Source organism: Alternaria arbusti, assembly GCF_024043155.1.
Source record: "Alternaria arbusti strain BMP 1465 chromosome Unknown scaffold_30, whole genome shotgun sequence".
In the NCBI taxonomy this organism is placed as follows: domain Eukaryota; kingdom Fungi; phylum Ascomycota; class Dothideomycetes; order Pleosporales; family Pleosporaceae; genus Alternaria; species Alternaria arbusti.
This window is the reverse complement of record NW_026249970.1, coordinates 1-25,723: the sequence shown is the minus strand read 5'-3', so window position 1 is coordinate 25,723 and position 25,723 is coordinate 1. Positions and strand designations below refer to the sequence as shown.

At 52.4% G+C, this 25,723-nt stretch overlaps 10 protein-coding genes across 10 annotated transcripts; 5 read left to right on the top strand and 5 right to left on the bottom strand.

Moving 5' to 3' along the window:
* Positions 1 to 448: 448 nt before the first annotated feature.
* Positions 449 to 2,949, top strand: J4E86_011126 (uncharacterized protein; the record flags this gene model as incomplete). The annotated part of the gene is made up of 2 exons (XM_051451620.1): positions 449 to 748; positions 799 to 2,949. The coding sequence occupies 2 exons, from the start codon at positions 449 to 451 to the stop codon at positions 2,947 to 2,949; spliced, it is 2,451 nt and encodes an 816-aa protein (XP_051297159.1).
* Positions 2,950 to 4,008: 1,059 nt separating this feature from the next.
* On the top strand, positions 4,009 to 4,735 carry J4E86_011125 (uncharacterized protein; the record flags this gene model as incomplete). The annotated part of the gene is made up of 2 exons (XM_051451619.1): positions 4,009 to 4,093; positions 4,161 to 4,735. The coding sequence occupies 2 exons, from the start codon at positions 4,009 to 4,011 to the stop codon at positions 4,733 to 4,735; spliced, it is 660 nt and encodes a 219-aa protein (XP_051297158.1).
* A 179-nt stretch (positions 4,736 to 4,914) lies between these two features.
* J4E86_011124 (uncharacterized protein) lies at positions 4,915 to 6,756 on the bottom strand (the record flags this gene model as incomplete). Its single annotated transcript, XM_051451618.1, has 3 exons — positions 4,915 to 5,549; positions 5,827 to 6,289; positions 6,544 to 6,756. The coding sequence occupies 3 exons, from the start codon at positions 6,754 to 6,756 to the stop codon at positions 4,915 to 4,917; spliced, it is 1,311 nt and encodes a 436-aa protein (XP_051297157.1).
* Positions 6,757 to 8,395: 1,639 nt separating this feature from the next.
* On the bottom strand, positions 8,396 to 8,869 carry J4E86_011123 (uncharacterized protein; the record flags this gene model as incomplete). The annotated part of the gene is made up of 2 exons (XM_051451617.1): positions 8,396 to 8,443; positions 8,669 to 8,869. 2 exons carry the CDS (start codon positions 8,867 to 8,869, stop codon positions 8,396 to 8,398), a joined length of 249 nt encoding a protein of 82 aa, XP_051297156.1.
* Positions 8,870 to 9,290: 421 nt separating this feature from the next.
* Positions 9,291 to 9,757, bottom strand: J4E86_011122 (uncharacterized protein; the record flags this gene model as incomplete). The annotated part of the gene is made up of 2 exons (XM_051451616.1): positions 9,291 to 9,461; positions 9,608 to 9,757. The coding sequence occupies 2 exons, from the start codon at positions 9,755 to 9,757 to the stop codon at positions 9,291 to 9,293; spliced, it is 321 nt and encodes a 106-aa protein (XP_051297155.1).
* A 729-nt stretch (positions 9,758 to 10,486) lies between these two features.
* Positions 10,487 to 11,857, top strand: J4E86_011121 (uncharacterized protein; the record flags this gene model as incomplete). Its single annotated transcript, XM_051451615.1, has 1 exon — positions 10,487 to 11,857. The coding sequence occupies one exon, from the start codon at positions 10,487 to 10,489 to the stop codon at positions 11,855 to 11,857; it is 1,371 nt and encodes a 456-aa protein (XP_051297154.1).
* A 5,691-nt stretch (positions 11,858 to 17,548) lies between these two features.
* Positions 17,549 to 19,338, bottom strand: J4E86_011120 (uncharacterized protein; the record flags this gene model as incomplete). Its single annotated transcript, XM_051451614.1, has 3 exons — positions 17,549 to 17,799; positions 17,849 to 19,105; positions 19,155 to 19,338. 3 exons carry the CDS (start codon positions 19,336 to 19,338, stop codon positions 17,549 to 17,551), a joined length of 1,692 nt encoding a protein of 563 aa, XP_051297153.1.
* A 1,065-nt stretch (positions 19,339 to 20,403) lies between these two features.
* On the top strand, positions 20,404 to 21,936 carry ARP3 (Arp2/3 complex subunit, actin nucleation center; the record flags this gene model as incomplete). The annotated part of the gene is made up of 5 exons (XM_051451613.1): positions 20,404 to 20,438; positions 20,499 to 20,521; positions 20,574 to 20,848; positions 20,898 to 20,984; positions 21,034 to 21,936. The coding sequence occupies 5 exons, from the start codon at positions 20,404 to 20,406 to the stop codon at positions 21,934 to 21,936; spliced, it is 1,323 nt and encodes a 440-aa protein (XP_051297152.1).
* Positions 21,937 to 22,097: 161 nt separating this feature from the next.
* J4E86_011118 (uncharacterized protein) lies at positions 22,098 to 23,876 on the bottom strand (the record flags this gene model as incomplete). The annotated part of the gene is made up of 1 exon (XM_051451612.1): positions 22,098 to 23,876. One exon carries the CDS (start codon positions 23,874 to 23,876, stop codon positions 22,098 to 22,100), a length of 1,779 nt encoding a protein of 592 aa, XP_051297151.1.
* Positions 23,877 to 24,085: 209 nt separating this feature from the next.
* Positions 24,086 to 25,429, top strand: J4E86_011117 (uncharacterized protein; the record flags this gene model as incomplete). Its single annotated transcript, XM_051451611.1, has 2 exons — positions 24,086 to 25,133; positions 25,209 to 25,429. The coding sequence occupies 2 exons, from the start codon at positions 24,086 to 24,088 to the stop codon at positions 25,427 to 25,429; spliced, it is 1,269 nt and encodes a 422-aa protein (XP_051297150.1).
* Positions 25,430 to 25,723: the final 294 nt, after the last annotated feature.

Here is a 25,723-nt window from a genome sequence, read left to right as displayed (position 1 = left end):
CTTTCGCACTGGACACTGAGGGGTCTTCTCTTTCTTTCGCGCTCGAACTTGAGGGGTCTTTTCGCCAGGGCAACCTCGATTGTGTACATTGGCAATGGGATAGTCGGTAACGGTGGTTTGACCCACTTGGTACGACATACGAGCAGGACGGAAAGATCCGACGGTTCTGATGGTTCTGAGTGATGGCTGGATGCGTCGCGGGCGGCGCAGCACGGCGCTGAGAACGGCGAGCTGGAGCTTTACCAAGATGATATCGGAGATTGCATCACCAAGCTTTTGGTGGGTAGGCGTATTTCGGAAAGGATGAAAGGAACTGGCGATCTATAATATACCTAGGTATACTTAGGTATGAGATATACGCTCTACTTCTCGTCGCATTAGTCCACCTTCCCTTCATTCATTCCCTTACTACGTTCGTTCAGTCCTTATCGAAGACTTCCACCATATCATGGGTTTCTCTCAAATAGCCCTGCTGGCTTGCCTGACAGTTGCAGAAGCTGCAGCAACACCAAGATCCCAGCCACTGCACCCTGTGCACCAAGCAAACGACAGCTTGCCGGCGATATTTGGTTCAAATGATACCACCACCCTCAAAGGGACTGCTGCAGCCCCGGGCGTGGTTATCCTTGACTACGGGGCCAATGTCGAAGGCCATCCCACTTTCGAAGTCCTCTCAGCCACCGGCGACACTTCCGGTCTAGAGATCACGTATAGCGAGACTAGAGCAGTACTGGACAGTTTCCAAACTGTAAGTCTTACGCCGCAAGTGCTTGAAACTCATACTGATCCATGTCGCAGAGCGATGGTCCAATCACTTTGGCCGCAGCTATGGACACTTACAGAGTCAATCAGTACAATGTTACTGGGCCCATGATACATACCAATCGACTCATTCAGGGAGGCTTCAGATACCAGAAGCTCAACCTCTCGACGACAGGCGAACTGGTCTTGAAGAACGTTGGTGTGAGGCCTACGATTCCGAACACACCCCTTGATCAACTACCGGGATACTTTGAGACCTCGGATGAGGACCTCAATCAAATCTGGAAGGTTGGAGCGCGGACTGTTCAATTAAACGACATTCCTGCGCACTCCATTTCGGCGTTCTGGCAGGTCTCCTCCGAAGGTTCTCTGGTAGAGAGCCAAGCACCTCAAGTTCTGTCAGGCGGCGCCGCTGCTGGACTGATGAGTTACCAGCTTGCATTCGAAGTCAAGCCTGTCGTCAAAGGGTTTGGATTCTCTGTACTGGCTGACACTCTCAACTCCGGAATCTATATTTTCTGCAATATTGCCAATGGATCGATCTCAGCACACTTCGGATCCACTGAGGATTTCCCTCCACTTGCATTCGCAAAATTGCCCGCAAATATAACTCTTGGTAGCTGGCACAAAGTGGAAGCCACTGTGGATACGACCGACATCGCTGTATCTTTCAACGAAGTTCCCGTTCTTCAATTTTCGCAGACTTCTGCATTTTTCGGATCTTTTGGATTGGGCGCGTCATTCGGCCACTCTGCCGTTTTTCGCAACCTGTCTGCTACGACTCTGACAGGTGAATCGATTTATTCAGCCTCTTTGATGGACGAGGCGTTCTTGCCGGACTTTCTGATGGGCACAAACCCGCACGACACAACGGTTGACGGCTCGAAACGCGACCGCATTGCGTATGCAGGCGATCTGGACATTGCGCTCGTGTCCTCGCTGTCGAGCACCAACGGCATCAGCTACATCAAAGGCACGCTCGATCTTCTCGGTTCCTTCCAACTGACCCCAGGGTTCTTCGCACCCACGGCAAAGATCCAACAAGAGCCACTTTCCGCTCCGGTCGATGCCAATGTCACTGGTCTGATTGGCTACTCCTTCAACCTCCTCACCGCAGCTGCCAACTTCTACATGCGCACCGGCGATGTCGATATGCCAAAGAAGTGGGCACCCAAAGCTGTACGCATGTTGGACTGGGCACACTCTCAAGTCCTGCCCGAAAGCGGGTTGTTGAACATCACTAACCCTGCCTTGGGCGGCGACTGGAATTACTACGACCCGTCACAGGCGGGTGTTGTAACCAAGTTCAACATGGTCTACGCATACGCACTCCAGGAGTGCATCAGGCTCCTTGCAGACGGTGGCATCGACACCAAGCCCTACATTACCCGCCTTGATGCTCTGCGCATCGCGATTGACCAGAACCTCTGGTCGAACGAACTCAACGCCTACTACCTCTCCCAGTCCATCAACAACAGCTTTGCACAGGACTCGAATGCCCTGGCCATTCTCGCTGGCGTGACCAGGTTCAACCACACGTCATCCCGCGTTCTGAGCACCCTCAAGCAGCTTTCAACATCAAAAGGCCCTCTTGCTTTCTCGAACGGAACTATCGCAGCCGGGTTCTCGAAGTTCATCAGTCCCTACGCAAGCGCCTATCACCTTCGTGCCGCATTTGAGGCCGACGACAGCGAGACGACCATGGATCTGCTCAAAAGCCTATGGGCGCCCATGGCCGACCCGCAGGGAGCCAACTACACCGGATGCTTCTGGGAGACTCTGGACGCAGCCGGTGCGCCTGCGCTGGGGAGGGGAACTAGCCTCTGCCACGGTTGGGCTGCAGGTCCCACTGGGGAGCTCAGCGATCATGTCTTGGGGGTGAAGCCCGTAACTCCAGGGTATACCGAATGGCGAGTCGCTCCTGTTACGCTGGACTTGAAGTGGGCTAGGGGCAGAGTCCCCGTGCCCGGGGGTGAGATCTCCGTCGCTTGGAATGCTACTGGGCGTGTTATTACTAGGTTGGAAGTGATAAGCCCTAACTGTACTTTGGGTACGGTTGTCCTACCTCTGTCGTCGCAGAAAGGATATGTTGGAGGCACTTTCAAGGTGAATGGGGAGGTTGTGGCGAGAAACGCGACATTCAAAGTTGCAGGGGGAAAGCCTTTTGTTCTCACATACGATGTCTAGCCTCCGCAGTGTGGTTCAGTCCTGTTCCGAAAACCTTGGGCGTTAGCTTGATGCGAACGTTGTACAAAATTGTAGATGTAATCAAAATTTTAATCCGACCCTGACTTCACTAGTATTCCTGTGAAGCAAGCCCATCGCAGCGCGATATTGTCCAGCAAATAAGAAGTCCAATCGTTAGTTTGTTATATGTACTAGAATCGCATTTGCGGCCAGTACCTGTGCCTTAATGTGGGTAAGCAGGGTCTTCTTTGAGTTTAGGTATGAAGAAGCTTGCCTGCTTACTTGAGACGACGAGGTTGTTTCTCGTCACACTTTACGCGACGTTTTCTGGTGTCTGTTGGTAAGCTTTGACAATGCCATCGCGGAGTGCGATGAGGATAAGTGATGCGATAGCCATACCGCGTCGATGTTGATGACACGAGATGGATGGCTCCACAAAATCCGGCAGGGCGTCGTATCCGCCAGAACTCAAACGCCCTTGACTCATCTCTTCATGAAGGATGTTCACGCCAACACGCTCAAAAGCCACTTTTTATGCTGCAATGCATCGTCCACATCTCCTTAACATACATTCTTCTCAAGATCGTGACGTGTAAACGCAGGAAAGGTGTATTGCCGTTCCCCATCAACCCGCATCACCTAGCGCGTCCCAGTGTGGGGTAAACCTCTCCACGCGGCAGTACCCCTCCCGTACCTACAAAAGCCATGACGATATCGCACGCCCTACGAAGAGCAACAACACTGAACATCCACCGAGCAAAACCCCACGCAGTCTTAACAGGCCGTATTTCTTTCTTCCCAGGAAACAAGCAATTCGCATCTTATTCCCGCAACATGAACACCCTGCAAGAAGCAAGCCGGGTATACAAGGCGTTCCAGAAAGGAGGGCCGACTTTCGGAGGATGGCAGGTAAACAACACACAACATGAGGTTGACTCGATGTCAAGGCTGATGCTGTGACAGATGCTTCCAGGCACGAATCACGCGCGGGCAATTGCCCGTTCAGGCGTTGATTGGATATGCGTCGACACCGAGCACGGCAACATCAACGACAGCCAAATGCACGAAGCCGTAACCGCCATCGCCCACGCGGGTGTAAGCCCTCTCGTTCGCATCGCCGCGAACGAACCCTGGATGGTAAAACGTAAGTTACCCTTTGCCACCTACGCCTCCATCCCAAGGTCTCCAAGTGGCATCTAACACCACCCCAGGCGCCCTCGACAGCGGCGCCCACGGCGTCATAGTCCCGCTCATCTACACCGTCGACGACGCCAAAAAGCTCGTTTCCTCCGCCAAATTCCCGCCAGAAGGAACGCGCGGCTTCGGCTCACCGCTACCAACACAGTGTTTCTCAAACGAACCACTAACCTACTACCTGCGCCACGCAAACACTTCGCTCCTTACCATTGTGCAGATAGAAACAGCGTCGGCACTAGCCTGCTGCCGTGGAATCGCCGCCTTGCCCGGCGTTGACTGTTTGCTGATCGGGCCCTTTGATCTTGGTAACAACATTGGTCATCCTATTTTGACTCCGACCATGGATAAGGAGTTGGAGGAGGCGATTGAGACGATCAAGGAGGCGGCGCATGCGGAGGGGAAGAAGGTGGCTATGTATTGCAACTCGGGCGAGGATGCGAGGGGGTATGTGGAGAGGGGGTTTGATATGGTTAGTGTGTTGACGGATCAGATGGGGATTACGGGGGCGTTTGAGAGGAGTTTGGGGGTTGCGAGTGGGAAGGTTGAGGGGAGTGGGGTCAAGGGGGTGAAGGGGTATGATGGGAAGTAAATGCGGAAGCGATGTATTGAAGTGCTGATCCCACGATGGATTATCTACTTGAGACACCATGTTCTTGTGATTGAAGCACGATAGATGCAGCGATGTAGTCGCAAAAGCCGATTTGTATTTGCTGTAGATGGGTGTCGGAGATCGCGAAGATGCTCAGGCGTGGCGTGACAGTACGCCACTCACACACCTGATTGTGTATCGTTCGGGTCGCCTTCTCCGTGTCTGACGAAACGACGTGTCGTCCTTAGCGCATATGGCTTGATAGCATACCTGTTTGCCGCCTGCCGGAATCGATTCGAGGAAATCCCGTAGCAAACGATATTATCGATCCAATCTTGGTCCCACTGCTCGTCGCTCCAATCTTTGCGTTCGAACAAAAACGCATCTGAATCCCAAGGCTCACCTACGTCCCCTTCAAACTTGACGACTGACGAGCCTTCTATTATCTCGCGGATCATCTTTGCAAAGTTGGTGGGGAGAGCCAACCAGAAATAGTAATCCAGCGTATGTGACCTAGGAGGTGGGTCCTCTTTCAGAAGCCGATATTGCTCGAGTCGCGCCTCCTGCGTAGCCGCAGCGTACTTGATCAGTTTCCAGATCTCGGAGATCTCTCTGGTCGAGCCATCGATGACTAAGCTGAAGGAATGGAGTGGCATCCCGCATGACAAAAGGTTATACGCCTCTTCGATCCAAGGAATCAGTACCCAAAAACATTCCGTAGGTCTCAGCCAGTCGAATTCGACATTGGGATCGAATGTATCGAACCATATGAAGCCTTCCGGGAGTAAGTTGTTGAACAGGTCGATGCGCCTTTCTATGTGAAGGTTTGGGTTCTCACGACAGAAAGGATTCAGGCCGCGTGCATGAAGTTCAGGCCGAGACACCGATTTGAAGTTTTCGTTCAGTATGAGGTTGCGCAAGTTACACCTTCGTTGCGGCGACATCTGCCGTACTGTTGACGTTAGTGGATATCCGCTGGAAGGCACATCGGCAGTAGAAATATGGACTGTTCGACTTACAAAAGTCAATTGCGATTGATGCCGCAGAGAAGAACCATCGTTCCGCAGCTGCTATCATGTGGCTATCCATACCCGGAAAGTAGAAGATGCCCTCGTCGGTCATGGGAAGATCGGTGTCGGTGTCGCTGGGAAAGCAGACCAGGTTTTCGAGCTTTGCCAGCTCGTCGTCGTCCGGCATTGCCCATGGGTCGGGCTCCCAAGAATACACATCGTGCAATGCGCCTTCGACGAACTTATTCATTTGCGATTCACCCGGGAGCCTATCGATGGGACACAGTCTCACACCAAATGTCTCGCCAGCAAGCCTCGCAAACTCCGGACCGTTACGCTTTCTTGCACACAGTAGTGCGTATTGAAGAGCCTTGTCGAATGCGCCAGCAGCTAATTCGCCTTCGTCGCCAGGACCTTCAGAAGCTAACAGAAGGTCGGCCTGCTCTGCCACTGACTGTTGCAAAGGCTCTCTGAACCAAGCTTTGACCGATGGATAGCGAGTATAGAGATCAAGGAAGTCCTCGTGTTGTAGCAGATCAAACACCTGAATTAGCATTATCCGCTTTTGACGCTCGGTGTATCGAAGCACTAAGGCATATAACGTCAGTGAGAGAAGGATGAGAGTTCATGAGTGGATGTAGACTTACTGCATTTAAAACGGCCTGCTCGAGAAGCTAAGCCCATATAGGAGCGCCCGTCGTTGTAAGAGAGATGAGTACTGAAATGAATCTTCCTGAATACCATGTGCTTCAGCTCTTCATAGGCAATTCAACAAGTGATGATTAGACCGGGGCGAACTGTTTGCCTTGGCTCAGTTGTATAGAACATCTTGCCAGTTCCACTGTCGTAATGGTAACCATCGTCTCCAGTAACATAGTATGCGTAGATGACATCTCGAACTTCGCGTGGCAGACGGAACAGAGACGACTGTAACTGCGCGGAGTAGTAGTTTGTTCGTGGAGCGGTCATGAACGGGAAACCGTTCCAGAAGGCGTATTTCTTGGATGCCATGAGTTTTGCAGTATCGTGTACGATTTTGAGGTAGGCGAAGGCGAGATCTTATATTGCAACGACATTGCAAAAGAGGCTGCGTATGATTGTACCCGTACCCTGGTTGACTGGGACGCTGTGGAAGAGTCTGGTTCGCGCGGCCGACGACGGATGATTGAATGGCTGGTCTTGGTTCGTGCTGCCTGGCGTGACTCAGCCAGTGCGTCACTATCCGGGCTGCTCTCATTGACGAGCCATGTAGGCACATTCTCCTTCAGGCTACAGCATCACACACATATCAGTTCACGTTGTTCACAGCATGGTAGTGGTAATTGCCAGATGGAGCGCCGACTGCGATTGATGAAGTGCCACTGCGCTAGCTCCGCCCCGCTCCGCCCTCGGCCCGGAGTACGCGTCCAACATGTCGCGCTCAGCGAAACCGACTCCACGTCTCCCACCATCTCCCCAGCAGACCCAACATCCACCCCACACCCGTGCAGCGCCTGTCGCATGGTTCGAAAGACGTCTGAACGTCTGGCAAGACCCGGCGCCGATCCGTGTCGCATCCGCAGCTCTTCGTCTCTACCGACTATCCAACACCCGGCGATGCATCTGGCGCGGGATGTGTCCATCTTGCCACGACCACCACTCCACCTCCACCCAGTGCCCCATGCCACGCGCAATGACGCCCAACGCCTGGTGGCGTAGGCTACCGCGCCCTCGCTCTCACTGTTCACCTTCACCGACCGCCTCATGCCCGCGCTGAGACGACTGCCGAACACGCAGCGTAGTCCCGCATTCGACCATGTCACATCCTCGGCTCTGTTGCCTCCCTCCCACTGGCCATAGACCACACTCTTGACTCCATGTCGCTGCTCTTCGCCTGCGTCCTTCGCCCCTCGTCCGCGCCGAAGCGGCCCGCGCCAGGCAGCGATGCCGTGTCCTCAACGCTCTCTTTCTCCCGATCGCGACGTCGACGTCGGTATTGCGCATGCGATGCGGCTTATGCGATGCGGCTCATGCGGAGAGCCGATCGCTCGGTAGGTCACGGGCTTCGCGTGTTGTTACAATTGGCTCTGCTTAAACTCTCCAAAGAGTGGAGCAGGTTCGTGGCCCTCGCCGCGGACAGGCTGCAACTCTGCGACGCCATCCGGCCGCTCTACGTTCTCGATTAGCACACGGATGCCTACCCACCAGTGGGTAGACTGGCGGGTAGGGCTTTTTGCCAGAGTCTGAGGATTGCGATTTCTCTGCGAAGAACAACATTTCTTCTACAACACTATCGACGACTATAGAGAATATCTAAAAGTCAAGTCCTGTTTGTCTGTAACATCAGCACCAGCCTCGTATACTGTGACAGCCGAATCTTTCTCAAGTTCGTCCCTCCTCTTGTTCTCACTCCATCCGTGGTACCAATAGTACGCCATAAGCAAGATAAGAAGAACCCAATCCACCACCGAAACAATCAAGCCGGCAGTATACCGAGGCGCAGTCTCCGTCGTCCACAGCTGTGGGAATCCAATACAGCCAGAACAGTAACCAACAAAATACATTGTATTGACGACGGATCTCTTCGTGTTGCCCCGAATATTAGACGCGTTCAAACTCATGGTCAGCGAGAAGATACTCGAGATGCAAGAGCCGAGCCAAGCCGCTATGATTATGGGCCAGCCTTGAAGAGGTAGTACCAGCAGCATAATACATCCGGCTAGGGGTATCGAAACGAGTCCGATTATGACAAGAGAACGTTTCTGGGGCCATATCAAGCACGCGGTGATTCCAATCCAAATGGCTACAATCTGAACCGCTCCTGAGGGCGATCCGTGCAGTAGAGTGTCGCCGGAGGTATAGCCGAGTTGTTTAATGATCAAAGACGCGAACTTTTAAGAAGGATGATTAGTGTGAGTATGGTGTCTTGAAAGGGCTGACTTACAGTGAGCACTGGAGCCGGAGCAGTGACGAGGATACCGAAAGCAAACGCAGCATATGTCTTGAAGTCGAATGCAGCCTCCTTGAGTTGTGCCATAGAAAAGGATGTCTTGTCGCCGCCGTCGTGATCTTCAGAGAGCCGATGACGAGCAGCGACCTTCTCTTCCGCGGTCAAAAACCAAGCCGTATCAGGACCGTCGGGCATGACGAAATAGAAAACTACTCCGCAGAGCGAGGTGAATATCCCACAGACAAGGAACATAAGTCTCCAAGATGCCAGCGATGATTTGTTGTGTTCTCCGATGCCGTACATGAGTAGAGAGCCGACGATTTGCGCAAGAGCATTGCATGTAATCCAGCAACTATCACACATTCTGTTAGCTTGCCGTCTCTGTTCCTCTTTTCTCGCGACGTACCCTATGCGTAGCGCATGCTCGCTTTTCTTGTACCAGATGCTTGTAATGGTGATGAAGGCTGGACTGACTGCCCCTTCTGCTGCTCCTAGAAAAAAGCGCACAGCTAAGAACTGATGGTATGTTTTTGGAGCGGCGAGGCACATGCAGACTGCGCCCCAGACAACACTGTTGAAACTTAGTCATCGGATGCATAATCTGGCGGTAATGGATTTACATTGTAATTCCAACGAACTTGGACAGTCTGAAGCGGCTCATGAGGTAGATGAACGGGAACTCGGAAGCAAGCTGTCCAACGTAAAATATGGAAGAGGTCCATGCGAACTGGTTGCCCCTCAAGTTCAGGTCAGTGATAAGACCATACACTGATGCATAGCTCAGGCTCTGCTTGTCTAGATCTGCTCATTCGTCAGAGACATGTTCCTTGGTCGAGAATCCTGATCTTACACTGGAAGAAGAAAACGAAGCACATCTGTATCGATCGAGGTTATAAGCTTGTGTCATCGCAAGAGCAGCACTGGGAGGGTTACCATTGGCAAGACTACCATATCAGTCTTTTTGAGGACGCGTTTTTCCAGAGCCAACATAGCGAGATCTTCAGTCTCTGAATTTGACTGAGTGTCATTGGCCAAGGCGGTATCTGGCTGTGCCTTCTCGTCGCTGGCGATGTGACTTGCCATGTTGGCGTCGAAGGCAAGTACGAGATTGACGAGAAATGTTAGAATCCGTTGAAGTACAGTCTTACTGTCCAACAAGTTCAAGGTTCTGGTCACGACAAGTAAGATATATGAACAGTCAGGATAAGGCGTATCGTCGCTATCAGGCTACTTTGCCGAACGTTGGCAGGGGTTGAAGCCGCGCGAAGCTAGACGCCGCCTGTGCCGAATACAAGTCACACACGCGATACTATCTACCCAGTGAATCATGGAGAGATAAATGTGCCCCTATCGTATTCTGCATAGCGCGCTGAGCACGACGGTATGCGACGATACATTTCCACACCTGTGGCGCCGAAACACACGAAGTTTGGTTTTGCCAGGAGCTTGGAATGCGGGGAGTTATCCACAAAGCTAGCAGCTCGCTAGCTAGAAGGGTCTACTTCTCAAAGATAGCACATATACCCGATGCTAAAGTATGACTCGGGTCGGGTATCTGTACCCTGACCACGGGTAAGCTCCAACTTTCAACACCCGCTCGGATGGGAGACGAACAACAGCACGGAGCAGACCCGTTCAATATCCACAACGTTCGGAAAAATCATTGACTATCAATTGAGTAATCAGAATGGCAATCCGGCATGATCTGGTACCTTAAGATAGTAGAAGTGATATCGGTTCATTTTCCTAGCTTTCATCACCCATTTTCCGCTGTTTCTCACGCATTTGTTACCGAGCATATCCCTTGACGCCATGGTATCTGCATCGTCATACCACGGACAACTGCTTAAGCCGTGGACACCTCCAGCACAAAAAGCCTATATCTTCACCAATGTCAACCTAGTGGATGTCGAGGCCGGCGTAATTCACGAGAATGCTACTGTCAAACTGTCCGGAGGACGAATCGAACAGGTCAAGCTTCAACACAGCTCCGAGGGCATGCTCAAATCGTCCAATCTTGCTGACGTCGCGACACGAGTCGATCTTCGAGGAAAATACCTCTGTCCGGGATTGTTCGATTGCCATGTCCACATCATTGCAGTGCCTGGCGAAATACAATGGCAAGATACTAAATCTCTGAACCCAACGACATCAGCCTACAGACACGCGCATGTTTGTAAGCAAATGCTCGATAGAGGCTTTACCACAGTAAGAGATTGCGGCGGAGCGCAATTATCTCTTAAGCAATCGATCGAAGATGGCCTTGTGCAGGGACCTAGAATGTTCATCGCGGGCAATTTCCTGAGCCAGACAGGCGGGCACGGAGATACGCGAGGCTCCCACGACCACTCAAACATTGAATGCTGCGGCGGCGGCTCATCAAATTTCCCATCCTTTATTTGCGACGGTGTGCCAGAGTGCTTGCGCGCAACGCGCGAAAACATTCGTACCGGATCCGACTTTATCAAAATCATGGGGGGAGGTGGTGTTTGCAGCCCGACAGACCGTATCGACAATGTTCAGTTCACGTCGGAAGAAATCAGCGCCATTACAACAGTCGCCAAAAACAGCCAGACGTATGTGACTTCTCATGCGTATACCCCGCAATCCATTCGGCAAGCGATGGAGAACGGAGTAATGGGTATCGAGCATGGCAACATGATCGATAAGGAGACAGCAGAGTTGATGGCCCAGAAGGGCGCATATCTCACCCCAACTCTGGTAACCTACACTGCGATGGGCGATGAAACGTTTACTGGATACATGCCTGCCGAGTCCATGGAGAAGAATGCGGAGGTATACGTGGCGGGGCTGCGAGGTCTTAAAATTGCTGCGGACGCTGGGGTAAACATATGCTACGGTTCTGATCTTCTCGGACATCTCGGTGTACGCCAGCTCGATGAGTTCACCATCCGAAGTAAAGTGCTACCTCCTCTGGCAATCTTACGAAGCGCGACCATCACCCCCGCCAAGATGATGCGGCAGGAAAACTTTCTGGGGCAGATCAAGCAAGGCTTCGCTGCGGATTTGCTGATTCTGAACGCAAATCCTTTGGAAGACATATCGGTTTTAGCACAGCCGGAGAGAAATCTCTTGGCTGTCATTAAAGACGGTAGAGTGTGTACGAGTAGATGGAGCTTGCTTGACGAGGATGCTCACGTGGTACGGCCGTTTATAGAATAAAGCTTATCGGATTCCTTAGATCGAATCTGATGTTTTTTGCCTGGAGTTGTGATGTTGCCTGTGCAATACATCATAGTCAGAGTATGCTCAACCCTAGCCATAGGTAGTCTGCCCGGTGTGGCCTCCAAGAAGCTGCGTCATATCCAGTACGTCTAACCGACCGTCATCCCACTCAAATCCTCGAGGAACCTCTCCTTGAAAAGTTGATCCGTTGAATGCATCGAAGTTCCAGTTAGCATTTCCCTGATCAAGCCAGCGATAGTCCAGAGTGTCAAGCATGTTGTTATTGGGGCCGACTCCGTACATGAGAGGGCTTTCGTGAGCGCGTATCCCAGAATCACTCGGCAGAGTTTCTGGATCGAGTTGAGAACACAAGTTGTCCGGCCGCGATTCATGACTTCTAGATGATTCTTGCTCTGACATCCAGTTCACCCAAGCTTGATATGAGGCCGTTATAGATGTTGGTTGCATGGAGCCTCCAACTGAAAGCCCGCCTTGGCCTCGGTATATTTTCTGACGCAAGTCGGAAGCAAGTCGCCTGAGTTGCTCAATAGTATGAAGATCCGACGAAGCTCCACGGCAGCCTCCATGTGCCATGTAACGTAACATGTCAACGCCATCGTCTATGATTCTGCTCGTCTCGTCTCCGTGCTGCAGGATACTATGGAGTATCAATATGATCAATGCTGCGGCTGAAGCATGATGATCTGTGAACGAGAAGCGGCAGAGCAAGTTGTGCTTCTTCAAGACCAGTATTAGCTCAATCGTCGCCTTCGCAGCGTCGACGCAGAGGGTCGCAAGGTCCGTCCGACTTTGGGGCTGTTCCGGTGCGGGGGTTGCAGAGTCCGATAAAGCTTGAATGCGTTCACGCGAGACTTGGAGAAGGGAGGCACGGCCCATGAGGATCCACGCCCAGTGATAGTGTATATGCAAGTGAACGGTCGTACGGAAATTCCGTTCGCTGGGAAGCAAGTCGTTGGGATGGAGATTGGAGAAAAGCTGAGATCGCCACTCCTTCAATTGTTCTGACAGATCTTTGATGCTTGGTGGCTTCGATTCGAGAGGACTTACGTGACCGTCAGCATCCAACAATCGCTTTTGAGGCCTTCACTTACATGTTTTGTACGATTTTCGAAATGATACGCGTTAACTTCAAGTATTCAATTTGATGTTGCACGTTCGATTGATATTCGAGGTTGTCCAACGACGGATGATGTTTAGGAAAGGGTGCATCGATCGCGTCTTCTGCGATGCTAGAAGGCCGACCTAAAGCAATACTTGTGCGTCTAAGACAGCATTAGCTGAGGCCAATCGTAGGAAAGGATGTGCCATACTTGTCTATAGAATAAACACTCCACCACAAACGATTGCGAACTTCCGTAATTCGAGGATCTAATGTCACGGCCAATGTCTTGCGGTGCAGCCCACTGGCAATTGACATCCTCATAGCTATTCCAAGGTAGAGATAGGACGTGTCTGGCAGATTGTATGGCAACTTGTACAGACCTGCCAGTAGACACACTTGGACTCCCTTCAGAGTACATGTGTCAATGACCTTTGGAATAAGCTTCTGAGCACTGTCGTAGAATTTCTTTCCAGGGTCTATAGGAAGCGGATCGTTGGATGTAGGTCGGGATCTCAAATGCGCAAATTGGCTACCGAAGGCAAAGACAAGCAAAGCGAAGCAAATAAATGCATCGTCAATCGCACTTCCAGATGATGTGCCAGTGTAATAGCTGTTGAGAGTAGTATAGAACCACTCTCTGTCGCAATAAAAGAACGTTGCCTCGACGTAATAGAAGAATGTGGAAACAAGGAATGCGGCGATCTCTTGGGGAGGGAATGCCTTCATTGCCTCGATTGACTCTTTACTGTGAACAGGCGGTGGCCTGACGATGTTGGCCATTTCCTAACACGGCGTTAATAAAAGCAACCTCACTATTGACATCAGCTATCAGATATACGACATACCAACGAACTTCGGTTGGATGAATCTAGGACCCCCTTTCGGGTAGTGGAATGCAAAACATCTTGAACACAAAGAAGGAAGCTCTCATTGGAACGGAGACCAGTATATTCTAGACGAAAGTGAGCATATAGAACGCAAATGTATTAATGTCACACTCAACACGTACGGGTCCGATCGAAATCCTCCACAATCAGAATAGCATCTTCTGGTTCTACGCTGGGGACCGGTGACGGCTCACCAGGCGATTGCGCTCCACAGTCCGACCTCGAGTCTGTTGGGCTTTTCCCAAATGAAGTCTGAACTGCTTCTGGCGCAGCAAGTGAGACGTTACTGTCTGCGGGGCGGCCCAAGACTCTAACTTGAGCTGTCGGCATCGAAGAGGGGGTTCCAACGTCCTTGTCTTCATGTCCAGAGCCAGGAGGATATTTGTCCATCTGCTGGCCGTTGACAGCGGCATTTGAGCTGGTGGCGGGAGAACCCGACGCTTGAGCTGCATATAAATCACACTCTTCACCCTTCTCCACACACCTCTCGCAAGCACCTACATTCCGTGCTATGCAGCGGCTCTTGCGAGCCCTACAGACTGCGCACCTGCATTGCGTGTCAGTTGCCACGGCGAGAAATTACTGTATCGCAGAGCCGCAAGATGAGCTGATCACTTACGCGCGTGAAACTCGAATTCGAATGTCATCAGGTACGCGTCTCAAACGCGGATTGCGTGGCATGACCAGATATTGCCGGAGTACATCACAGCCTTCCTGTTCTTGGGGATCGGAGTTTGCGCAAGTGCCAATGATCAGGTCGACACTTCCCCACCCGGCCCCTTATCTCACTCGGATCGCTTGAGATCATGCCGAGGCAGCGTGCAGGGCAAACCCCTGCTAGCTCTATCGGCGTCGATTCGGCTCGCTTATTGTCGCCAACGCCTCCCGGGTATTTGCCAACTGCAGCGGGTATGTGTTCCCTTCTTCATCGCACAATGCTGTCTCCATGCTTCCTGGGCGACTAGAGAAGATTTCCCCACTTTAGGAAGTCTCCCCACAGATTGATAGTGACAACTAAATCAATGCGGTGGGAGATCACGATGATGTGCAAATAGCGCTGTACTTGTCCATGACCCTTTCTTGTGAGCATGAGTTTGGTACTCATTTCCACCCTGGGAATATAACGAACTTGAGATCGTGCAATCATGCAACTATTCGCCGTTTTTCATCTAGTCCTTACTATGGGGGGATGCTGCTTTGCATCAAGGCCAACGGCAACAATAACAAACGGTACTGTCATCGGGCGTTCGCTGCCAGAGTTTAGTCAGGATGTCTTCCTCAGCATCCCATATGCGGACCCCCCTCCCAGATTCAATATTTCGATTGGTCGGACAACTGAATTCGACGGTACTTTTGATGCCGGGTGAGTAAAAAGCTCATTCAATTAACACTGACCTAAGAACATGCACAGCAACTATTCCACGGTCTGTCACGGAACAGGGTCTCCTCCCTCTGGTTCCAGATTCAGTGAAGACTGCTTAACACTGAACATCGTCCGCCCATCTTCCACGATAGCTGATTCCAGCGAATATCCGGTCGTAATCTGGATTCATGGCGGCGGATTCTGGCAAGGCAGCGCCGCAACACCTACGGAGAACGGAAGCTATATTGGTATGCCCTTTGTTCCCTTCACAGAACTAGCATGGCTAACATTGGCCGTCATTAGTTCAGCAGTCTGTCGCTCAGGGCACGCCAATTGTGGGTGATCTAAGATTCCTGAATGCCACCCTTTGTTGTATAAGCTTACTAAAGGCCTCTATAGATCTTCGTCTCCATTCAGTATAGACTTTTGTTTTACGGATTCCCTTCAGGAGATGAACCACATTCTCTTGGTGTAGAGAATCTTGGTTTGCTCGACCAGCAACTTGCTTTCCAATGGGTACAAGAAAACATCGCTGCATTCGGTCGATCTCCTTCGAAAGTCACCATCATGGGACAAAGGTTAGCGGGTCGCTTTATGCATGCAAGTGATATGCTGACCTTGAGCAGTGCTGGTGGCACTAGTATCCTCCAACACCTCGTCGCATATGGAGGTCGAGATGACTACCTTTTCCGAGCAGGTAAGCTTCAATCTTCTTTCAACCACGATAACGATAATAACATCTCTAGCTATCGTTCAGAGTGGCAGCTTCTACGACGTGCCATGCAACTGGAATATATCATCCATTCGAGAGGCTCGTTATCAAACGTTTCTCAACAAGACTGGTTGTGAAAACTTCTCGTGTCTACGCTCACTCGACAACGAGATACTTTTCAACGTTTCTTTACAGCATTACGACCAATTCCTACCTTCTATTGATGGTAACTTTATGACGGCACACCCTGTGGAATTGTTCAATCAAGCAAAGCAAATCTCTGTTCCACTACTAATGGGTGGTAAGTTTACACTTTCGCTATCAATAGTGAGTGAAGTAAGCTAAGAAAACATCAGTGAATGACGATGAGGGCAACATTCTCGTCAAGCCCGGTTCCAACACAACAGTGGACATAGAGCAGGCTCTGATAGGTCTAAATGGATGTAAGTCATGGCCCCGTTTCAGACATGATCGGATTGGACTGATAAGCTTCAGCAAGCTACGTAATCCAAAGCTCCGCGTTTAACAAGCTTTTTGAGTTATACCCGGATGATCCAACTGCCGGTGTCCCACATAACACTGGCCCCGGCGTGCTACCGACTGGATTTATGGATAAGACGGTTCGTCTTACTACATTTAGATGAAGCTCCTGCTGATACCAAACCCTAGAGCTATTTGATCTTCGGCGATGCGATCGAGCACTCGGTTCGCCGTTGGATGACAGGGCTATATGCGCAAGCTCGCAACCCTGTCTACAGCTACAGATTCGCTCAGGTTCCCTGGCATTCATCTGTACTCTTTGGAGCAACTCACAGTTCCGAGGTAAGTCGACCCATCAATTCGTACCCTCTCACTCGCATCAACGCCGAGACTGACGCGCAACATAGATGAGCTACGTGTTCGGTAAACCTGACGGTCCACGGTCTTCCGATGCCCGCCTTGCTCAACATATGAGTGGAGCGTGGGCGTCTTTCGTACATGGCCTAGACCCGAACTTTGGAAACTCTAGTCCGCATTGGCCGGACTATCGAGTCGCAGGTCAAAACATGGTATTCGTGGCCGATGAGGAACATGTCGAAGAAGATTTGTATCGCAAGCAAGGATTGGCGCTCTGGACTGAGCAGAGAATCCAAGGTTGTACCGGACTGAGGGCTGGAGTCTGAGCTTATCCATAGTTTCTTGCGGTAACGCTCGGAGCACTTTCTCCTTCGGAACAATGGAAGGTACACAGCAGAAATGCCTTTACATTTATTGAGATACGTATGTACTAGAGGTTGCTTTGTGATGCTCGTGAATTTGATCGCTAGTCTTCTAAACCTTGCACTACATGTCTCCCCATGCAAACACAGGTGAACTTTTCTTGGCTAACAATACTGTTGTGAGATTTCTAAAGCACCGCTCGCTGGTGGAAGAAGGACAGGAAAGACAACCACCATGCAGGGGTATAGAACTACCATAGATGCATATGCTTTTACACGAAGGAAAGGAAAACAGGAACATAGGCAGTCACAAACGCTCATTGGCTAACATCCGGGTGAGGCTCAATGCGTGAAGAGATATAGGTTCTTAGGGCAGCAGCTCAGGTGTCCGCGTATGACCACGATCATCGGCGAGGGGTAGACTTAGTCTTCTTGTTGCGCCTCATGGGCATCATCCGTCCGCCCTGTGCGATCTGGCCGTTACCGTTGCTGCGCGACATTGAGCAAGCGGGTCGATCGTCTTCAGATGACATGGATGCCATGGCGAACGAGTCGGTGTTGTGTCCGTAGTAAAGCAACATGCCGGAGCGCATTTTCTTGACGCCGAGAATACCGATGGCACCTGCGGAGTTGCTGTGCTTGACGCTTGGATGACCTGAGGTGGAGTTAGTATATCGCACATGACAGCCACAAGAACTGTATACCCATGAACTCGTTCTCGATCATTGCCTTGAGAGCTTCGTCCTCGGTAACTTCAACGTAGTCACCGCCACGGCTCTTCTTCACGCTCTGATAGAGACGCTCGGCGCATACCGTAGCGGCCATGGTGGTTGCCATGTGCTCACCGGTCCCGCTTGTGACAGTCGCGACAGAGGTCTGCTCGGGGTCGTCGGGGTCCACGGGAATGACAGCAGCACCAACGCCGACGAGAGCTGCTGGGCCCACACGCCCACGGTACTTCATGCCAATGCCACCAGAAGATGCACCGCAAGCAATGTTGCCCCAGCTGTCTATTGCGATAGCCCCAACGGTGTCGGTGATGTGATCTTCCTCAGGGTCATGGCAACTCGCATTAGATGGCTTTGGCGGTAGTCGCACGGTTTCTTTGGCGTTATTCAGAGGTGTCGATGTGGTAGCGAACCTCGCGTTGGCTGAGTTCTCGTCGTGAGTCTGTGGCAGACAAGTGTCGATACCATCACACTGAGAGCTCTCCACGGGGTTGCCTTTTGCTGTCTGCGCGCTCGAATCAGAGTCGAAATCCTCCCCAGACCCATCAGCCCACGCTTTGCGTGGCTTTGGTGCGTAGGTCATGTCCTCCATTTGCGCATCTTCCATAATGCTCTCGTAGCCTGCATCGCGACGATACTCTTTCAGGGTAGGGATCTGTTGCGTACTGTTGACAAAGGCATTGCGAGAAGCCTCTGCAACAGTAGGTGGGCGTACGTCAGCAGGCGATGGGGCTTGATCGATCAGTTCGGGTGCACTGGTCTGCTCATCGCTTATCCAAGAGCTCGACGACTGCTCGGAAGGAGGAACTGAAGGGTCGGAAGATGCATTCTCGGCTTGGTCGTACATCACATCGTCGGAAAGCGGAGGTGACTGTGACTGCAGTAGGGATTTGTGGGTGCGTAGCAGGTTTTGGGTGTGTTGTTCGCGCACGCGTTCGTGCGCTCGCTCATCCGCTGGTGCCACATTGTCCCTGATCTTCCAACAGGACGGGTGGGCGCCGCTCTTCCTGGACTTGCGCTCGGCAGACCTCAAGTCGGAACGCCACCGCATCCAGCGCTCTTTCGCGGCGGGAGAAATGAGTGCGTCGTGGGGCAGAATCGGCATACCCATCTCCACAGCAAAGTCGGTGGCACCCTGCGACACCAAGAGGTTTGGAGGGACTCGACGCAGCGTAAGTGGGCTCATCGTGTGGTCGTGAACCATTCGTGCTAGCGAGATAGGGTTTTTGATTTCTGTAACTATTGTCAGTACCGAGCCATAGCCTTTAGTTGCTAGACTTACGAGCGACGGCCCCGACAGCTCCGCTACGCCCGTAATGGTCGACCACAGAGGCATCGCACTCTACCACACCATCCATTGCGAGGTTGCTTCCATAGCCAGCATTGGTGATTTCTCGATCTTCCAAAGTCTTGATTGCAGCCTCGACAGCATCTAGCGCTGAGCCGCCGTTCTTCAGGATCAACATGGCCAGCTGCGCGGCACTGCGTATATTAGCATAAGCGTAGGCGGGACGTGCTTGAAAAGACACCAGCAAACTCACTCGTTACACGCTTCCAGATGTATCCTTTCGTTCTGGTGACTATGGTAGCCGGCGCCAGCATGAACATATATGCAGCATACATCATCGTTTGGCGGACTACGCGAGGCTTTGCGTGTGTGCGTATCAATATGATAAGCTCCGTCTATGGATGCATAGTGACGACTAGGGACCGACATGCCTTTGTGAGTGGAAAAGCGTCGACAAAGGTCGCGGAAGCGCAGGCCGAACGTATCCAGTGCAATGCAGTGAGAGATGACGGTTCTCAGATGAGGCTTGGTTGCAGTTCTGGGTCTGTACAGACGCGACGGGCGTTTGTTGCCGGGGCGGGAACGTTTGGCCGATTATTGGGAGGATCCGATGTCGCTCCAAAGTGGGCGGTAGCGGCAGGCGGCTGTGAGGTTGACTGTGGGAACGGTCGTTAAGCGGTCATTCGAGACACGGGCAGGTGTAGGTTTGGGAGAGAAGATAGGTAATTCCAGGACAGACGAGGTAACTGAGGGAGGGAAACAATGAGAAATTAATGGAGAAGATGAGCCGATGTAAAGGCGACGGTGACCTGTGGCGGCGGGGTGGGCAATGAGAGTGGGAGAGATGCTCGATGAGCGCTGTAGGGGCACAGTCAGTGGAGAGGAGGTTAGCAGCGATGTCGAAAATGAGCTTGCGATGGCTCTTTCCTCTGTGCATCAGCCTACGCCATATGATTGCAGTATTTTGCGGTATGACACAGACTCTGTTGAAGCGGTAGGCACGGCAGATCAGGGAGGTAGGAGCGATCGTGTTGACGGTAAGCAGGTCCTTCCCCACTATTTCGTCTCACTCCGCTGCCAAGGGCGGAGCGGGGCGGTGCCTGATTCGACAACGTGCACCGAGCGCCGTCGTCACCTCTTTGACGAAGCCACCTCGACACCCATCCTACGCGCTTCTGCTCTTATACTAGGTACCACCTGAGCTGCGCTGCATATTAGTTTTTTGTGCCAAGCAGCAGCAAAGATGGCGTCTCAAACCCCCGCCGTTGTCATGGACAAGTAAGCTACCCGCTGGCCATGGGCACCCACGTTGCGATCGAGTACTGACACTGGCTATAGCGGTACGGGATACTCGAAGCTCGGTATGCTGACCAATTCAATTCGTGGAGTTGGCCTCTAATAACAATCCACCAGGCTTCGCCGGCAACGACTCTCCCTCTTTCGTCTTCCCCACCGCGATAGCTACCAAAGGCCCAACAGGCGGTAGCGGCGGATCAGGCTCTGGACGCCCAGCCGTTGCGAACAAGCCCTCATTCCTGACTGGTGGAGCTGGGCCGGGTGGGCATCTGTCTGGAAAGCGCGGTACTGAGGACCTCGACTTCTTCATCGGCGACGAAGCTCTGGCCGCAGCTGGAGGCGCGGGCTATGGCATCAACTACCCGATCAGGCATGGTCAGATAGACAACTGGGTATGGAGAGGCATGCAGATAGAGGGTAGGGTGTACTAATAGCATGCAGGACCTTATGGAACGCTTCTGGTCCAACTCGATATTCAAGTACCTGAGAGTGGAGCCTGAGGACCACCACTTCCTCCTCACCGAGCCCGTACGCTATATTTCTACAATCGCTGGAGGATGGAGCTGACAAGCCATAGCCACTGAACCCTCCCGAGAATCGCGAAGCCACCGCCGAAATCATGTTCGAGTCGTTCAACGTCGCCGGTCTCTACATTGCCGTACAAGCTGTGCTCGCCCTGGCCGCGTCATGGACTAGCTCCAAGGTGCAGGACCGATCCCTCACCGGAACTGTCATCGACTCCGGAGCTGGTGTCACGCACGTTATCCCCGTTGCTGAAGGCTACGTCATCGGTTCCTCAATCAAGAGTGTCCCCATCGCCGGTCGCGACATCACCAACTTCGTACAATCGCTCCTCCGAGAACGCGGCGAACCCGACTCCTCCCTCCAGACTGCCGAGCGCATCAAAGAGGAATACTGCTACGTATGCCCTGATATTGTCAAGGAGTTCGCACGGTTCGACCGCGAGTCAGACGACCGATTCAAGAAGCACACCGTCAACTACCCCAACGGCAAGACCACATCCGTCGATGTCGGCTATGAACGTTTCCTCGCGCCCGAGATCTTCTTCAACCCCGAGATCTACTCCTCCGACTTCCTTACCCCGCTACCTACCATTGTCGACACCGTCATCCAATCCTCCCCCATTGACGTACGCAGAGGACTGTACAAGAACATTGTGCTCTCGGGTGGATCAACACTATACAAGGACTTTGGCCGACGCCTGCAGCGCGACATTAGGCACATGGTCGACGCAAGGATCAAGGCTTCGGAAGCGAAGAGCGGAGGCGCAAAGAGTGGTGGTCTGGACGTACAAGTCATCACGCACAAGAGGCAAAGACACGGCCCATGGTTCGGAGGCAGCTTGCTCGGTCAGACACCCGAGTTCAAGAGCTACTGCCACACCAAGGCGGAATACGACGAGATTGGTCCCAGCATTGTCCGAAGGTTCGCGCTGCTGGGTGGACCAGGAAGCACATAAGCGACGAGATATCGTAGGGAATGTGTGTAGATGTTGGCATAGCTTATTGAGCGAGCACGAGACGGCAGCAAAACAATTGACAATGAGAAGACAATCAACACATCAGATCGATATGCCTGTGATCGCTCACTAACCATACCAAAAAGAACCCGTATTCAACTTCATGACTCCACGTCCTTAGTAGCCTTTTCCCCACCGCCCTTCCTCCTCAACACAGCAACCCCCTCCACATGCCCCGTCTGCGGAAAAAAGTCAAAGCCCCTCAAACTCTCGATCTCATAGCACCCCTCTCCCTTCCCAAAGCCCCCATCAACCCCCGTCATCCCGCCAACCAAGACCCCCACATCCCTCGCCTGCGTATGCACATTACAACTCACATACACCACTCTCGCAGGACCATACTGCACGAGCTGTCTCAAGAAAGACTCATCGCAGCCCTTCCGCGGCGGATCCAGCATAACGACCGTCTCCTCCGCGGGCGACTTGATCGAAGCGAACAACCTCGCCGCATCCGCCGCGATAAACCGCGTAGAAGATTCCGGCAAGTTATTCAACTTTGCGTTCGTACTCGCAGACTCGATGCTGCTGGACGAGATATCGATTCCAAGCGATGATTTGAACAGCGCTGAGAGCGTGATGGTGAAGAGACCGGAACCAGAGTACGCGTCGATGAGGTGCGTGATTTTGTGGTCTTGGCTGGGTGCAGGCAAGATGTTCTCGCGTATGTACTGTGTGAAAACAGGGAGGATGGAGTTGTTGTTTTGGAAAAAAGAGCCCGCTGGATTCACGAATTGGAATTCGTCGGAGATGTATTCTGTGGATTTGGCGTTGGGGTCTGTGATGCAGATCTTGCGGTGGATGTGCGTGCCTCTGTCTTCAATCACTGCATCGCTGTCGGTCTCTTTGGTGGCGTCGTAGTCGGTCTTGGGGATGCGGGTCGTAGATTCCCGGAGGAGGAGCGTGGCGCCTTTGTGGTAGGTGGATATGGTGTCTGCGACGCGTTTGCGCTCGCGCTTGTTGCCGGCGCGCACGGCGTCTGTGCCGATGGGACAGTCTTCTATGTCGATTGTGTTGCGGGTGCCTTTTTTCATGAAGCCGATGGGTGGGACTTCTTTGAAGGTGCGCTTTATGCCGTTGCGGCCATCGCTGCGGCGGGCGTCGGGCGGGCCGTCGAAGTGGGGGGTTAGCTTTGTGCGGTAGCCGTATTGCAATGGCGATCCGATTGTGTCGCCGATGGTGGGGATGAGCTCTGGTGGGAGGTTGGAGAAGTTCTTGTAGGCTTTCTCGACGATGGTCTTTTTGTGCGCGAGTTGCGTGTCGTAGGGTAGCATTTGGAATTGGCAGCCGGAACAGCTGGCGAAGTAGGGGCACTTTACTAGAGAATCATCGCGCTGGGGCGAGGGCGTGATCACGTTGACGAAGTCGGCCATAGAGTACTTTTCTTTCTCAAAGTGCTTGTGTGGCCGTGCTGTTACGATATCTCCTGGTGCGCTAAAGGGTACGACATAGACCTGGTCCGAATCTGAATCCTTCTGGAAACCGAGGCCATCACCAGTGGAAGAGATTTTCTTGATTTCAACCTCAATCTCCTTGAACTTTTCTGCCAGTGTTGTCGAGATTTCCTTTCCTTCTCTTTCTATATTGAGGTTCTTGATGAGCGCGGTAACATCCTGTAATAAAACCTCCTCATTGGTTCCGTTTGTTTTCAGAATCTTGCTCTGCTCAGCATGTCCGTTCTTCATGCGCTTGTTCTTGAATCTGTAGTTGCCTCGTGGTCCTTCCTCGCTCCGTAGAGGCGTCTCGGCATATCTTTTCGCGCCGTTGCTCTCAACAGGCGCGACATTGTCCGCTGACGAAGCCATTCTGTATCTAGCAATCTGAGTATATCGGCTACTGACCAGCAGTGTCCGGAGCGGTCGAGTAAGAATCCGAGAGTACATGCAGTAAATCGTGAAATTGGAGAAAAGAGAAAGTTAGGTTAGTCACTGGGATAGGGAGACGGCGATTGGCTGGAGCAATCACTGCCATCCCGCTTAGTCACGCTGAACTTTCCGAACTTCACTTTGACCATCACAACGCCGCGCAGGCCACCCGCTATTACCGCCTCCCCGCGCTCAATTGGCCCTCACCCGGAGGTCCAAGGCCAACAATGAGCGTCTGCCGCCCCGCAAGATGTCTCTTCACCAAAGCAGCATCGACGACGCTTCCTAAACCGCCTCCGCAACGCACTTTCCACGCTTCCGCACCCCGACAAGCCCGCAAGAGGAGACCGCATTACCCGTCAATAAAGGCCGATGACCTCAAGCTCCTCAACCAAGCGGCCGAAGCAGAGTACCCCAAGTACGACACCTCGGAGACAACGCTGCTGGAGAAAAAGTACACACCCTCGCAAATCGCCGCCATCAAAGCCGCCGAGTCTACAATCGACGCCCGAGATGTCCTCACGCAGGGCCAGCGAAGAACAGATCCATGGCGTATGAACTACGAAGACGACCTGGCGCAAGTCGACCCCGTGACGGACCGACCTGAGCGCCTAACAGGCGACGACATCGAAGGCCCAAAAACCTTCCGCATCGCCAACGAAGTCGAGCGCGACGAGAACATAACCCGCATCGCCACTGAGAATCTCGCAAAGATGTACCCCGACGGCATACCAGAAGAAGACGAGAACCTACAAAAAGCCATGGACGCAGCCGTCACCCAAGCCACCCTCGACCCCCGCGCAACCTACACATCCAAGAACCCCGCCGCCCTCCAAGCCCTAGGCGACGAGCGCCACTCGGTCATCGCACCCGACCTCCCCCGCGTCGAAAACCGCATGGTCCGCCAGACCCGGCGTCTCTCGACCGAAGAAGAAGAGGACCCACGGCAAAAGCGTCTCTTGCAATACCTCGGCTGGGATAAGCAGAAGCTGCGCCAGATTCGCGTCAAGACACTGGTTACGCACTTCGTTACCAATCAGACTCGCATGGGCAAGATAAGAAGTATGTACTACCTGACCATTGCGGGTAACCAAGACGGGCTCCTCGGCGTCGGAGAAGGCAAATCCGTGGAACCGGATGAAGGACGTAAGCAGAGCGTCATGAGCGCCATACGAAACATGCGCCCTGTTCCTCGTTACGAGAACAGGACTACATTTGGCGATCTGGAGAAGAAGGTTGGTGCGACGAAGGTCCAGATTTTTGCGAGACCGCCTGGTAAGTCATTCTATTCGTTCTCCTAGACTTCCTTGTGACCTACGTTTTGCAAACATGATCGCTGACTATGAGCAGGTTTCGGTCTCCGCGTCCAACATCTCATTTTCGAACTCGCACGTGCAGCGGGTCTTCAGGATCTATCTGCTAAGACACCGCGGTCGAGGAATAAGATGAACGTTATCAAGGCGACGTGGGAAGCGCTTACGCAGCAGAGGTTACCGGATGAGATTGCGAGGGCGAGGGGGAAGAAGCTGGTGGATGTTAGGAAGGTTTACTATGGAGGGAGTATACATTAGTCTTTATACGTTTGGTATATGGATGGCTATGTGAATGTTGTTGGGCTCCTGCATGTGAAGAGGGGAATAGAGTAGAGATGTATCATAGGCATGACATAGTATGAGGTGGAAAAGCTCATGTAGAGCTTGTGTAGATATCTTGTATCATATCATGTTATCTTGCATACCATCTGCTCTGTTCCGCTCGCTACGTCGAAGTATCTGTGAATCTTGCTCATCTAGTGGGGTATCATAATCGTCAAACGCTCTCATTCCATCCCCCTTCCCCTTCCCCTTCCCCTTCTTCTTAGCTCC